We start from the raw sequence: 15,178 nt of genomic DNA, 5'->3' as shown, positions 1-15,178 counted from the left end.
TCACGATTCTTTTGGTTTAAAAGGTCTCCATAAAAATCATGACAGATGCAACTTTGATGCTCATCATATTCTCCTACACTTTGAATTCTTCTATAGAGTCAATACAATTCTAATCTCAATGTGCTTTCTTGCATACGTAGGAGCCATTTGTTTGTTGTCCCTAACATTTAAATTTCAACTATAAAATGCAATACCAAATGTACAAGACATGGTTTACATAGAATGTTTTGAATTTTCTTACCACTAAGAATATTTGCATGTTTGATATCTATATATTTATCACGATCACTTCTGGTATGTTCATGATAAAAACCAATTGTATGCATCAAGTGATGTTGTATTGTTGAAAATTTCACACAGCCAGGTTTCTGCAGTGATATTATTTGTGGTCCTCCTACTGGTCCTAAAGTTGATGTACAACTACAAGACAAAAATCAACACATAAATGTTTCTACTTTTCAAATTATGAGACGTGAAATTCAACAAAATAATCTAAGATACTGATTAGTGATAACAATTGTCTCTTGTTCCCATATGTAGTACAAATCTAACATATCTGAATATTTCAATTGTTTCAGTATTTCTAGTGGGAAATCCATCACAAGTGCATTTATACTGTCACTGTGCATAATAAGCTGAGGATTTTCTTTTATAAATGTTGATTTTTCAATGTTGGTGAAGTGTAACTTGTGAATCAAATAATTTTCAATTTTTCAGCATCTACTATTGTGTTCTGAGCTCCAAGTTATTATTAGATTTTTTAAAAAGTAATAAATCTCATATTCCTCCATTATCATCATCATCCCTGAAGTGCACTGACCCCAGCTGGATTTACCATTGGTGGGCTGAGATGACACATGGTTGGGTGAACTTGTTTTTTGGACTCCTCAGCACCAACACTTTGAGTCATAGAGATGTTTGGCATGGAAACAGAACCTTTGGTCCAACCCATCCATGTCGACTGAATATCCTAAATTAATCTGGTCCCATTTCCCAGCACTTGGCCTATATCACTCCGAACCCTTCTTATTCATGTACCCATTCATATGCCCTTTAAATGTTATAATTGTACCAGCCTCCACCACATCCTCTGGCAGCTCATTCCATACACGTACCACCCCCTGTGTGAAAAAGTTGCCCCATAGGCCCCTTTTAAAATTTTCCCCTCTCACCCTACATCTAAGCCCTCTAGTTGTGGACTCCCCCAACCCAGGGAAAAGACCTTGTCTATATACCCTACCTATGCCCCTCATGATTTTATAAACCTCAATAAGGAGACCCCCTCAGCTTCCGATGCTCGAGGGACAAACAGCTCCAGTCTATTCAGCCTGTCGTACAGCTTAGACCCTCAACCCAGGCAATATCCTTGTCAATCTTTTCTGAACACTTGATGAATGCTGAGAGGTTTCATGGATTCCTCTGAAAAAGGTTAAGGATACGTGATGCTTAATGTCTTCTGTGGGGGAGAACTTCAATGTTATTAATCACTTGTCACAGGAGGGATGGCAATTTATACACTTGTATACAAAATAGGCAGACAAGAAAATACTGGTCCATCAATTGTTTCATCATGCTACCCAAATCCTGATCTACTGGGTGTTGTGCAATCTTCCAAGAGAGGTCGAAGTAAAACCCTAGCACCAAATGGAAATGAGCGGTAGATATTGGTAGAGGAGCTGGAAGAGCTAGCCATGGCTGGTCAGGTAGGAAGCATAGGAACTTAGACATCATGCGGTTCCAAATAACCATTTGAATTTGCAACCTCTTATATGAAAGATCAATGCAGTGGTTCCACAAGCTCCCACCATACTCCAAAGCAGAATATTGACAAAATCTAATCCCCACAAAAATAAAGTGAGGGTGTTTTGGAGATTCACAAATGCTGCAGTGGTAATGTTGGGAACATCACGATATTTGGATTCGCTTGAGATATGAACCGGAGATTCACAAAGAAAATTTCAGGAGTGGCAGGACTAGGAGTAATTTTCAGATTAAAGAGCACTGGAATTATGGTTTTGGGACTTATAAAGAATATAAATATAAAAAATATAAAGTATATTGCTCTGAGATGAGGCTTGGAAATCATGATGTACATTGAGAGGGAAAAAGTAACGTTATCTCTGGTTCAGCAGATCTGGGGAGGGATCTTCAAGCAATGGGAACAAAGTAGGTTAGTATTGTGAGTAGCTGAGATATGCTGAGTAATGAGAAGAATGACAAATTGCATTTATTTATGGCTTTTAACACAGAAAAATATCTCAAGCGACTGCAGTTTGGATGAAAATATATTAACAGTAAGTCAGAGAAGATAAAAAGAGTAGGGGAGAAATCTTGTTGGGAGGGTAGGCACAGAAAAATTGATTTTCACTTTTCAGTCTCGATCCTTGAAGCTTCTGTGTGAAGCTTCTTTTGTTTTGTCATGTGCCCCTTTTCCTGATCTGTTCCGAAAGCAGTTAGAATACTTTGAAATTTACCATTTTAAATGGATTTTAACTGGCATTAACTTCCTCAAGTAAACAATTATCTCTAAGGTTAATAATTTATACAGTTTCCAAATCTTAAATGTGAAAATTTTTTCAGTTGAAATAGAGGAAATGACTTGCTGTGATTGAGGAGAGTTTAATAATTTAAATCCAGCTAAATTTAAATTGCTTAATAAAATGAGCTGAGACTCAAAAATATTACTATACTTGTGTTTTAACAATCTGTTAGGTTGTTCACTAAACATCAATGATTAAATCACTGCTGGCCTAGCATTGCCTAATCTATGATCAGATTGAAATTGGACATTGTAAATGTAAAGATCTGAGCACCTTGGAATTTTGTTTTCAACATTAAAGGTGCAATGTAACTTGTTGCTGAAATAAAATATTGATAATTTATTTTCCAGTTTACTCATTGTGTTTTTGAATAAGGTAAAGAAACTCTTTCATCCTCAGAGAATAAGGAAGCATGCCATATAAATGCATGCTGATCAATGTAACTTTGGAGTGGACTTTTTAAGTGCACGGCTTCTTTAAATTCTTTTCCACAGCGGTATACTTGGGGGAATTTAAAGGGGCTGATGTGTACATGACCTGAAGGACATTTAGGTCCAGTCACCCTGTGCTGGCCAGGCTGCGATGCTCTGCAAACTGTTCCCTAAGTTTATGCTCGATCTCCCCGACATAGAGAAGACCACATCGGGAGCACCGGATATAGTAAATGAGGTTGGAGGAGAGGCAGGTGAACCTCTGTCTCACCTGGAAGGACTGTCTGGAGCCCTGGATGGAGATGAGGGGGGGTGGTGTGCCACCAGGTTTTGCATTTTTTCTGGTTGCAGGGGAAGGTACCTGGGGTTCGATGGAGAGAGTGACGCAAACCAAGGACTGTCAAAGGAACGGTTCTTGCGGAAGGCAGAGAGAGGTGGGGAGGGGAAGGTGTTCTTCGTGGTGGGGTCTAGTTGGAGTTGGCGGAAGTGTTTAAGAATGATACGTTGGATGCAGAGGCTGGAGGGGTGGTAGATGAGGACAAGGGGGAAATGGAGGTGATGTGGCAGAGGGCTGTCTGGACGACAGAGGGAGGAAAAGCATGTTATTTGAAATAGGTGGACATCTGGGATGCTCGTGTGTGAAATGTCTCCTCCGAGCAGATGCAGCGGAGGCGGAAGAATTGGGAGAATGGGATGGAGTTTTTGCAGGATGCTGGGTGGGAGACGGGGTAGCCCAGGTAGTTATGGGAGTCTGTGGGTTTGTAGTGAACATCCATCTGGAGATTGTCACCAGAAATGGTGACGTCGAGAAAGGGGAGGAAAGTGTCCGAGTTGGACCAAGTGAATTTGAGGGTGGGGTGGAAGTTGTGGGCCAAGTGGATGAACTGCTCCAGTTCAGCCCGGGTGCAGGATGCAGCACCAAAGCAGTCATTGATGTAACAGCAGAGAGTTGGGGCAGTAGGTACTGAAGAGGGACTGTTTGATATAGCCAACAAAGGGGTCCATCTGGGTGCCCATGACTACCCCCTTGATTTGGAGGAAATGAGAGGAGTTAAAGGAAAAGTTGTTGAGGGTGAAGACCAGAGGCGGAGGAGGGTATTGGTGGTGGGGGACTGGATGGGTCTGTTGGAAAGGAAGAAATGGAGCACCTGGAGGCCATCCTTATGGGATATGGATGTGTATAAGGACTGCATATCCATAATGAAGGTAAAGCACTGGGGTCCAGGGAAGTGGAAGTTGCCGAAGAGATAGAGGGCATGGGTGACGTTGCAGATTAGGTGTGAAGTGCCTGAAGTACGGGAGAGACGATGGGGTGGAGGTAGGACGAGATGAGCTCGGTGGGGCAGGAGCATACCAAGATGATGGGTTGGCCGGGGGAGTTGGGCTTGTGAATCTTGGGGAGCAGGTAGAACTGGACAGTGCGGGGCTGGGTACTACAAGTTTGGACTCAGTAGAGGTGAGATCACCAGAGGCACTGACAGTGCAAGTGATTTTGGCCTGATATGTCACGGTGGGGTTGTGGGCAAAAGAGAGGTAGGGCATGTTGTTGGAGAGTTGGCATTCAGCTTCTGTGACATATAAGTCTGTTCTCCAGACTACCACCGCCCTGCCTTTGTCCGCCGGTTTGATGGTGAACTGGGGTTGTTGTGGAGCAAGTGAAAATGCTGCAGTCCATATACATGTCCATAGGATGACCTCCAGGCCCTCCACTTCTTCTCCTCCAATAGACCCATTCAAACTCCACCACCAATACCATCCTTCACCTCGCCAAACTGGTCCTCACCCTCAACAACGTTTCCTTTAACTCCTCTCATTTCTCCAAATCAAAGGGGTCATGGGCACCCGCAAGGGCCCACACTATGTCTGCCTCTTTGTTGGCTGTATTGAACAGTCGCTTTTTATTACCTACAGGCACTGCGCCCTAACTCTTTCTCTGTTACATCGAAGACAGCATCGGGTCCCAAACAGTCCTTACAGGTGAGTCAGAGGTTCATCTACCTATCTTCCATCCTAGTTTACTATATCAGGTGCTCCTGATGTGGTCTTCTCTGTATCAGGGAGACCAACCATAAACTTAGGGGACGGTTTGCCAAACATTGCAGCCGGGCTTGCAGGAGGCAACCTGACCTTCCAGTCACCACCCATTTCAATTCCCCTTCCCATTCCTTTTATGACATGACCATCTTTGGCCTCCTCCATCGCCATAACGAACCACACCGCAAATTGGAGGAACAACACCTCATCTTCCGCCTGGACAGCCTACAGCCCCCTCAACATTGGGTTCTCCAATTTCAAATAACCTCGCTTCCCATCCTCCAATTCCCTTCCCAGCATCCGCCCACCCTCCCTCCCTCCCACTCCTCTCTGCAACTAACCGGATTCATTCCTCCCATTGACCAACCAAGTCATACTTTCGACCTGTCTGCACTTTTTCCCGAAACGTCGATTTTCCTGCTCCTCGGATGCTGCTTGACCTGCTGTGCTTTTCAATCACCACACTCTTGACACTTATCCTCGCTTCACCACCCTACCCCTGCTATCCCCTTTGTCTGCAGCTCCGCCTGCACCCATTCCCAGTCCTGAAAAAGTGTTACACCGAAAGGTCAACTTCTCCTGCCTGGCTTGCTGTGTTCTTCCAGTCCCCTGCCTATCTACTTTGGAGCCAGCACCTGTAATTTTGTTTTATTTCTCACCAAAACTTTTAAGGCAGGCTTAGATCTTTCATTAAAATTTTAACCAAGTTATTAAAATATGTTGAAGACAACACTGGAGAACATATTAGTACAATCTTTTGTGAAATAATTGTCTTGATTTAAATTATGGTTGCTGAAAACATGATAAAAATAATTTTGAATGGTTTGATCATTCATCAGGTAAACAGCAAAATTCATTCCCCATGCTCAGCAGATATAGAAATGATGGAATGGAACAAAGTTCATCACCAGCATTCCCAGAGAAATAGAAAGGAATACCCAGCAAGAGGTGATGGCTGGGCAGGGAGTCAATTAAACCCTTTATACAAGTATCTTTGTCACTTACCCTGACTCTGAAACAATTTGAATGTAGTCACTCTCAAATACTCTGCGTTTAAACTTGACACATGTCAAAAATCCAAACTCATCCAAGGCAATACGCAACAATAATTGCTCGTTTTGATCTACAAAAGATGTCAAACAGTTTGCAATAATTATTTTTCCAATGATCACAATTAAAATTTGAAACCATTTTGTTCATACTTCATTGCTGTTTGTGTTGTTTGTATATTGAAACAAAGATAGATATTCATAGGATTTTTCAGACCAAAGTCTAGATTACATTTGCAGTTATACAACACTCCTTTATTTATTTGAAGTTTGTTTCCTTGCCGAAGTACCTTACCTAGTCTGGCCTGTATGTGGCTCAGATTCAGCAATGTGGTTGACTCCTAACTGCTCTCCGGACAGTTAAGGATCGGCAATAAATGCCAGCCTAGCCAGTGACATAAATGATTTCTAAATGTGTGTGTCATAAAAGAGGCAGAGCACAAAAGCAAAGTAGTTATGTTAAAAGTATTTAATGCAATAAATCACTGGTTCGGTCCTGGCTGGAGTATGGTGTTCAATTCTGGTGTCAGACCTTAGGAAGAATAGTAAAGTCTTTAACAAGGTGCAATGGGCATATCCTAGAATGTTACCAAGGATGAGGTAGCTCAATTGTTTGGGGGGTTTTGAGAACCCAGGATTGTTTCCTGAATATAAAGTTAAGGGAAATATAATAGTATTCAAACTTCTATGGAGTTTTGATGGAGTAATAGAGAGTTCTAGTATTTTCAATGGCAGGAGTTTTAATGACTATAGAATAGGTTAATTATTGAAGCTCCCACTATATCCTTAACACAGTGAGATGTTATGATCTGCAAAATGCTTCTTGAAACTATAGGGGGAAAACCAGTTAATTACGTATCAATCTGATTGTGGAATTGAAGCTCCGTTTTCAGGTATATAAGACAAATTCAGAGCAGTTCCATCATTTCCAGGTTTTAGTGTTTTTTTCTGCAAATTTCACAATGGATTTGAGTAAATACTGAAAGAGGAAGTAGGCTTGCAGGGTTACAGGGAAAACGAAAGGGAGTTGAACTAAATGGATAACTCTTTCAAAGAGCCAGCACAGTCTCAAGGGGCTGAATGAGTACCATTGATGGTGTATTATTCTATATAATCTTATTACTTAGTTTCTATAGCTGGTGCAAAAGTTTGGTTTGAAGGAAGTGTCTCCTTACTTTTATCAAATGTTCTAAAGAGTATCCTTTTTCTGGGTTCTCAGTTTTAATTTGGCCACCTGCACTGAAATTTCTGTTTGGGACAAAATGTACCAATGGTCCTCCTGGTTTGCTGCACTCGTGTGATTTCTGCCATGAGCACTGACTGGAGATATTCACGTTGCAATGTAAAGATCATATGTTTTAATTTATTTTTAATTGTGGATCAAAATAGGAAAATAATTGTTTTAAACGAAGAACTATACAAGGAGTTGTTGCAATTTCGAAGAGAAGTCACTGAAATTCATTGTGGGTTGTGTTTATATTTGCTTTGATCAAGCAGTGGGAATGATGTTAAACAGTCAACGGCACCCTTAAGTGTGTGAACAGGACAGGTCTTATCCAGAGACAGACCGATGCTTGGTTTTTCAATCAGGCCCAGATGTATAGGCCAGGAATCATCTGCATGACAACAATTCTCTGATTGGCTTCTAGGCAGAGGGACAGATGACCTGAAAGCCTCCAGACTGTAAGAAGATAGCATCTCTCTCTCTTGCCCTCTCACTGCAGAGAAGGACCCAAGAACTGATAGATAGCTATCTACTTTCTCCCACCATTTAATATGAGCTGCACCCAGTGACTGAGATTCATCAGTAAGGTTCACTAATGTCAGAAGGAAACTGCCATCCTTACCTAGTCTGGCCTGTATGTGGCTCAGGTTCAGCAATGTGGTTGACTCTTAATTGCCCTCCGGACAGTTAAGGATTGGCCATAAATGCCAGTCTAGTCAGTGACATCCTAAACCCACGAATGAAAAAAATTGAATCTGCCTGTGTCTTTAGCAAAGAATTGAAAGATCAGATCTGAAAAGGACTTGGAAGAAGAAGGACATTGCACTGACACTAATGGTACTGGACTGAATTCCCTGAGGATTTTTTTTCCTCCATTTACACTGTTTTTGGTTTTTATTCTATGGCTTTCTGCATGTGTATTTATGTGGTGAGAATAGTTAAAGTGTAGATATTTGTAGAGTTATGGGTTCAGTTTTTTTCTTTTTCATTTCACACATGGAATGTGGATGTTGTTGGCTGGCCAGCATTTACCACCTGTCCCTAGTTCTTCTTGAGGTCGTGGTGGTGAACTGCCTTCTTCAATATGCTGTTGGGTGACCCACAATACGTTTAGGGAGAGAATTTCAGGGTTTTGATCCAGCGACAGTGAAAGAACAGTGATATTTTCCAAGTCAAAATGGTGAATGGTTTGGAGTGGAAATTGCAGGTGGTGTTCCCATGTACAGTATCTGCTGCCCTTGTCCTTCTAGCTGGAAGTGGTCATGGGTTTGGAAGATGCTATCTAACGATCACTGGTGAATTTCTGCAGTGCATCGTGTAGATTATACACTCTGCTGCTGTTCAGTATTGGTGGTGGAGGAAGTGGATGCTTGTGGGTGTGGTGTCAATCAAGCAGTCTACTTTGTCCTGGATGGAGTCAAGCTTCATGGACATTGTTGCAGCTACACTGATCCAGGCAAATGGGAAATATTCCATCACACTCAGGTGGTGAGTTACTCACAGCTTTCCTAGCAGGTCTTACAGCCACTGTGTTCTTATAGTGAGTCCAGTTGAGTTTCTGGTCAATGGAAATCCCCAAGATGCTGATAGTGGGAATATTAGTGATGGTAACATCATTTAATGTCAAGGGACAGTGATTGGATTGTCCCTTATTGGAAATTATCCTTTCCTGACATATGGTGTGACTGTTACTTGCCACTTGTCACTCCAAGCGTGGATATTGTCCAGATCTTGTTGCATTTGAACATGGACTGCTTCAGTATCTGAGGAGTCACAAATGGTGAACATTGCGCAATGATCAGTAAACACCTCCACTTCTGACCTTATGATGGAGGGAAGGTCATTGATGAAGCAGCTAAATATGGTTGGGCCTAGGAGACTACTCTGAGGAACTTCTGCAGAAATCTCCTGGAGCTGAGATAACTGAGCTCTAACAACCACAATCACGGTGTTTAGAACTGATCTAATTGCGATATAAATAGTAATTTCCTTTTATATACTGAAAACTGGTCAGTATTTTCTGTTAATTTGAGTTAATCAGACTGGAAAATTGGGGAAAGTGATTAATTTGATCAAATCTTTAAGTTTTGTAAAGATCCAGAAGCAGTGGGGCTCAAACATTGGCACACATTTGCAAGTGAATTACGGTAGTGCTATTTTCCATAAAGTCACAATATAGACTAGACTGTTCTCATGAAAACCTGTGGCAATTATATTTGGAGTTATTTTTTAAAAAATCATTCAAGGGATTTGAACATCATTGGCTAGTCTATTACCCACTGAGGTAGCGGTGGTGAGCTGCATTCTAAACTGCTGCAGTCTATGTGTTCTTGGTACACTCATGATACTGTTAACAAGAGAGCTCTAGGAGTTTTATCCAGTTATACTGAAGGAACACTAATATATTTCCAAGTCAGGATGGTGAGTGGGTTGAAGGGGAGTTTGCAGGTGGTGATGTTTTCATGTATCTGCTGCCCATGTCCTTCTAGAAGTGCTCATAGGTTTGGAAGGTGCCATATAAGGTACCTTGGTGAATTTCTGCAGTGTATCTTGTAACCGGTACACACTGCTGCTCCTCAGTGTCAGTTAAGTGTGGAAGGAATGGATGCTTATGGGTATGGTGCCAATCATGTAGCTGCTTTGTCCTGGATGGGGTCAAGCTTCTTGAGTGTTGTTGGAGCTGCCCCCATCCAGGCAACTGGGGAGTTGTCCAGTGAGCTCCAGAGAATGCACCATCAAGGAAATTCATCTCCTCCTCCACCAATGCAGAAACATTCATCTCAATGGGTAATGTGTTTAGAGTCGGCTCAGGGTCACCTACTGGTGAGCACTGCAGTGACATGACCCACAATAATGATTAAAGAAATAGCTGAGGTCTCTAACACTTGTAGAACTGCTAGAGAACATGCCCCTGTTGAGTCCAATACAGCTAATGAATCTCTGTACTCAGCAGTTAATGAGCTGACAGAAATGGGAGAGGCAAGCAGGGGAATGTCCAGGAGATGTGCCAAACACCTCTCATAGACTAGGCCACAGGATACAGAAGGCTGACCAAGTTTTGTCTGATGTCATGGCTCCAGCAAGACTCCAAGTAGACTGTCAATATCTGCTGGATATTTACTCTCATTTTCACTTCATTGAGTACTGGATACATTTATTCACTGCTGAAAATGTGTTGCTGGAAAAGTGCAGCAGGTCAGGCAGCATCCATGGAACAGGAGAATCGACGTTTCGGGCATAAGCCCTTCTTCAGGAATTTATTCACTGGCTTGGTGAGACAGGGCCAGGGAACCCTGGCCTTCAACTCGAAGTGTGCCATCCCTCAAAAGGTGAAGGAGGTGCCCATGGCCATCAACACGGACAAGGAATGAATAGATGGGCAACCAAGGAATTCAGGGTACTCAGGGTGGCCTCCTGCACCACTTCATGTATGTCGGGGACCCATTTTATTCCTCATGAAGGGCTTATGCCCGGAATGTCGATTCTCCTGCTCCTCAGGATGCTGCCTGACCTGCTGTGCTTTTCCAGCACTACACGTTTTGACTCTCACCCATATGCTATCATCAGCTTAGTTGAATAAATTTTACCTGCACTGGTGCAGTAGTCCAAACAGTAAGCCAGGGTCCTCTAGGCCCTAGGCTACCAGAGGAAACCTGCCAAAGTCATCTGAGGCAACGCAGCAAAGGAGTCAGTAGGTTTCCACTACTCACATTAGTGTGAGAAAAGGGGAGATTAAAGAATATTGAAGTCATCTTGGATGTATAGTTATAAATCTTCTATACATCACTATAGTCAACAATAACAGAAAACCTTGTCTGCATTCCTTTGGTTTCATTTACTCTATAAAGTTTTCCAACTTCTGCTAATTCTTTTGTGGGAAGTTGGTTTTGCTGACAACATTTGTTGCCGAACACCAATTGCTCTCAAACCAATGCTTTGCTAACCTATTTCAGAGGGGAGAAGAATCAACGTTTCTTACTGTGTATCTGGAAGCACATGTCGGTCAGACTGGTTAATAGGGCAGATTTCCCTCTCTAAAGAACAGTAGTCAGCCAGCTGATCTTTTACAACAGTCAATTGTACTTTCAAGGTCTCCAACTGGAGGTAAGCTAATGCTCAGGATTTATTCACTGAATTTAAACATCATCAATAACCAAGACCTCGGGGCTTTTATCTCATATCTCCAGATTACTAGTCTCGTGGCATTACCGACACAATACTGTATTCCCATTTCATTGTAGACTACCATGAGTGGCCAAGATTACCCTACATACTCATATGCACATCATCCAGAGTATTGCAAAGAGTTCTGAGGTTCTCTTCACAGTTATCAGCTGGAATGTCTTATCCTTTGAGAAATGAGAATGTAAGCTACATTATTGTCCCTCAGGATTCAATCAGCATAACATTTGTTTGATAAATGAGTGGCATTTGTAAACTAAGCTTTGCATTATCCATACATGCCTACCATGTAAGCCCATAGAACTCCAAAATATGACCTGGTCAGCAAAATGAAAAGGAGCATTTTACTGCAAAAGGTGCATTATAATGTACAAGGTATGACAAATAGAGAGTTATAATGTTTCCCTGTTATAAAACAAGCCCTTCCTTGAGGGCAATAATTGCCTATCATTTCTGAAATGACCAGAAATGTTCATGCAAAATATGTGTTCTCAAACCTAACTACTATCAGGTTCTCTTGGGCTTCATCCTAAGCTTTCTCAGCATCCTTGGCATCAGAGTTTGCTCCTTCTGCACCTTTGTCAGACATCCCTTATTTCTCATCCAGGAAGCCAAATGGCTGGCCCACATTCCAAGTTCTCAAGCTGTTGTTAAGTTAGGTTATACAGGGCAAGGCAAACAAAAGGCTATTCTGGAGCTCCAGTACATTGAGTACAAGTACTAACAAAGAAATACTCCTCCTGAATGGCTGATGGCAATGGAGGCATACTTTCAGATGCCCAGCCATCTCATCAACCATAGCTCTAGTGGCTATTTGTGCTGCATTGTAGTGGCTGTTTGCCATCAGTCTGAAAGTTTCACACTGGAGTCATTAGCCATGGTCTCCCATAGTCAGCCCTGACAATGATGCAGGGAGAGGGGCAAACATTTGCAGATTCTAGGTGTGCAATGTAAGCACTATGACAGCTCCCTAGATAGTGGCTGCATACCTACAGGAACTGCTTCCTGTGGTCACAAATGAAACTGGTATTAAAAATGTGAAATTCCTTGCTAGTCAGAAATCTTGTTTGATGATGGTATGGACCTCTGAGCATGGGACAAGCCACATTTTTCTTTTAGATATGAAACATGTGATCTCACACTTGCTTTTTCTACTCTGTGCTTCATCTGTGACAGTTTATCCACTCAAAATCCATCTCTGTCCCTTTGTAATATCCTTTCCCATCTACAAATTACTAATCCTCCTATTTTGGTGTCCTCAAGTATTTGTTTGCACTTTGGAGCAATTCAGGTCTTAGGCAACACTGGGTAAGAGGTTTGTGGAATTTGATAGGATTTCAGTGCCGCTGCTCAAGTTTAGTACCATGCAGAGTTCTCTCTGTTTAGCATCATTGTGAAATGGGAACCTAGGATTTCATGGAACTCTGAAGGGTGGTCCTTGAAAGAAGTGGAGTTGGACAGTGAAGCTTCACCTGCTGCTGGATGTTTTGAGAATGGATTTTAACCTCTGGTTGTGAAGCTGCCCTGCCCTGGACTCTCCATAAGAGGCCTTGGGTAAGATAAAGCAAACAAGTGAGGTTTTTTTGACCTTGAGAGTATGAACAGGTATTAAGTTAAATACCACTGTGCTGGGGAGGTTCTGGCTACTTCTGGGATGGTGAAGTCAATAGAAGCATAATCTTTTCTTCTACGTTTTCATGAAGAGATCCCGTATCTCCAAACTCACTAAGGAAACCTTTTGATGACTGGGAGCTCAAATGGTGCAGTAGTTAGCATCTCTGTCTCTGAGCTAGACCCTCCAGGCTCAAAACCTACCTAAGACTTGATGGCCATAGAAACTGTGTTCATAATGTGGCCAGGCGGGTTGACTGCCAACCTACAAATCTTTCTAATACATTCTTGCAAATGTTAAGAAAGGGACAGATTCCTGGTCACCCCTCACGCTCTAACCCTCGGGCTTTAAGCAAGGGGTGGGGGAATCCAGAACTAGAGGGCATAGGTTTAGGGTGAGGGGGAAAGATATAAAAGGGACCGAAGGGGCAACTTTTTCACGCAGAGGATGGTACTTATATGGAATAAGCTGCCAGAGGAAGTGGTGGAGGCTAGTACAATTGCAACATTTAAAAGGCATCTGGATGGGTATATGAATAGGAAAGTTTTAGAGGGATATGGACCAAATGCTGGCAAATGGGACTAGATTAGGTTGAGATATCTGGTCAGCATGGACAAAATGGACCGAAGGGTCTGTTTCCATGCTGGAAATCTCTATGACTCTATGACTAAGAAACCTGTTCCAGGGAAAGCAAGCTACAGAAAACCATTCTTTATCTAGCTCATTATCTCTAAAAGTTTAAAGCCATCTGTGTGAAGGGACGTCCTTCACTTTTCTTGTTAGGTTTTACTGAGAAAACTGACTCAATGACATAGACCATTAAACAATGAAACACAGGAATAGGCCCTTCAGCTCACCATGTCTGTGCCAACCATGAAGCCATTCAAAACTAATCCTATCTGCCTGTATATACATATCCTCTATCCCCTGCACGTTCATGTGCTTGCTCAAATGCTTCTTGAACATTGCTGTTTGTATCTGCTTCTACTATCTCCTCTGCCAGTACATTCCAGGTATTTATCACCCTCTGTGTAAAAAAAAACTTACCTCGCACATCTTTTCATGTCTCGTCTTAAACCTGTGCCCGGAGTATTTGATATTTTCATCCTGAGAAAAAGGTTTTGACTGTACACCTAGCCATGCCTCTCATAATTTTATATACTTCCATCAGGTCACCCCCTCAGCCTCCGAGCTCAAGCGAAAACAATCCAAGTTTGTCCAACTTCTCCTTATAGCTAATACACTCCAATCCAGGCAACATCCTGGTAAACGTGTCCAAAGCCCCCAGATCTTTCCTGTACTGTGGTGACCTGAACTGCACACAATATTGTAAATGTGACCTAAGTAAAGGTTTTATACAGCTATAACATGACTTCCTGCCTATGCCTTCTTGTCCACTTATGATGCCACTTTCAGGGAACTACAGACTTACATTCTCAGATTCCTCTGTATATCAACACTCCTCGGGGTCCTGCCATTTAACGTATACCTTCCTCATGCATTTGACCTCCCAAAATCCATCACTTCATTTCTGAACGGATTAAACTCCATTTGCCATTTCTCCACCCAATTTTCCAATTGATTGATATCCTGCTGTAACCTTTGATAACCTTCCTCAATATCCACTGATCCATCAATTTTCATGTCACCTGCAAGCTTACTAATCAGGCCACCTTGATTGTCATCCAAATCATTGCTATATACTACAAACAACACAAGTCCAAGCACTGAACACTACTGGTCACAGACCTCCCGACAGAAAAAACACTTTCCTTCATAACTGCACTCTGTGTTCTAAGACCAAGCCAATTTTACATCCAACTTGCTAATTCACCATGGATGCCTTGTGATTTAATATTCTGGGCCAGCCTACCATAAAGGACGTTGTCAAATGTTTTAGTAAAGTCCATGTGGACAACATCTACTGTCCTACCTTCAGTCATATTCATTACTTCAAGTTTGTGAGACAAGACCCCAGCCGACCACATGAAGCCCTACTGACTATCCCAAATAAGTCCATTCCTCTCCAAAATCATGCAATCCGGTTCCTAAAGTTTTCTCCAATAATTTATAAGATTTACTGGCCTATAATTTCCTGGATTATC

General features: G+C 42.1%; 1 protein-coding gene across 2 annotated transcripts in view; it reads right to left on the bottom strand.

The window, feature by feature from the left end:
- Positions 1-15,178, bottom strand: part of LOC140493433 (low choriolytic enzyme-like) — a 182,122-nt gene that overhangs the window by 71,143 nt on the left and 95,801 nt on the right. For both annotated transcript variants that reach the window (XM_072591862.1, XM_072591863.1), the window contains 2 exons: positions 6,011-6,128; positions 242-420 (listed from right to left, as the gene is read on the bottom strand). In XM_072591862.1, the coding sequence (XP_072447963.1) occupies positions 242-420; positions 6,011-6,128 (297 nt within the window). The remainder of the gene's footprint in view (positions 1-241; positions 421-6,010; positions 6,129-15,178) is intronic.

This window comes from Chiloscyllium punctatum, chromosome 22 (genome assembly GCF_047496795.1).
Source record: "Chiloscyllium punctatum isolate Juve2018m chromosome 22, sChiPun1.3, whole genome shotgun sequence".
In the NCBI taxonomy this organism is placed as follows: domain Eukaryota; kingdom Metazoa; phylum Chordata; class Chondrichthyes; order Orectolobiformes; family Hemiscylliidae; genus Chiloscyllium; species Chiloscyllium punctatum.
This window is presented reverse-complemented; position numbering and strand designations above follow the sequence as displayed.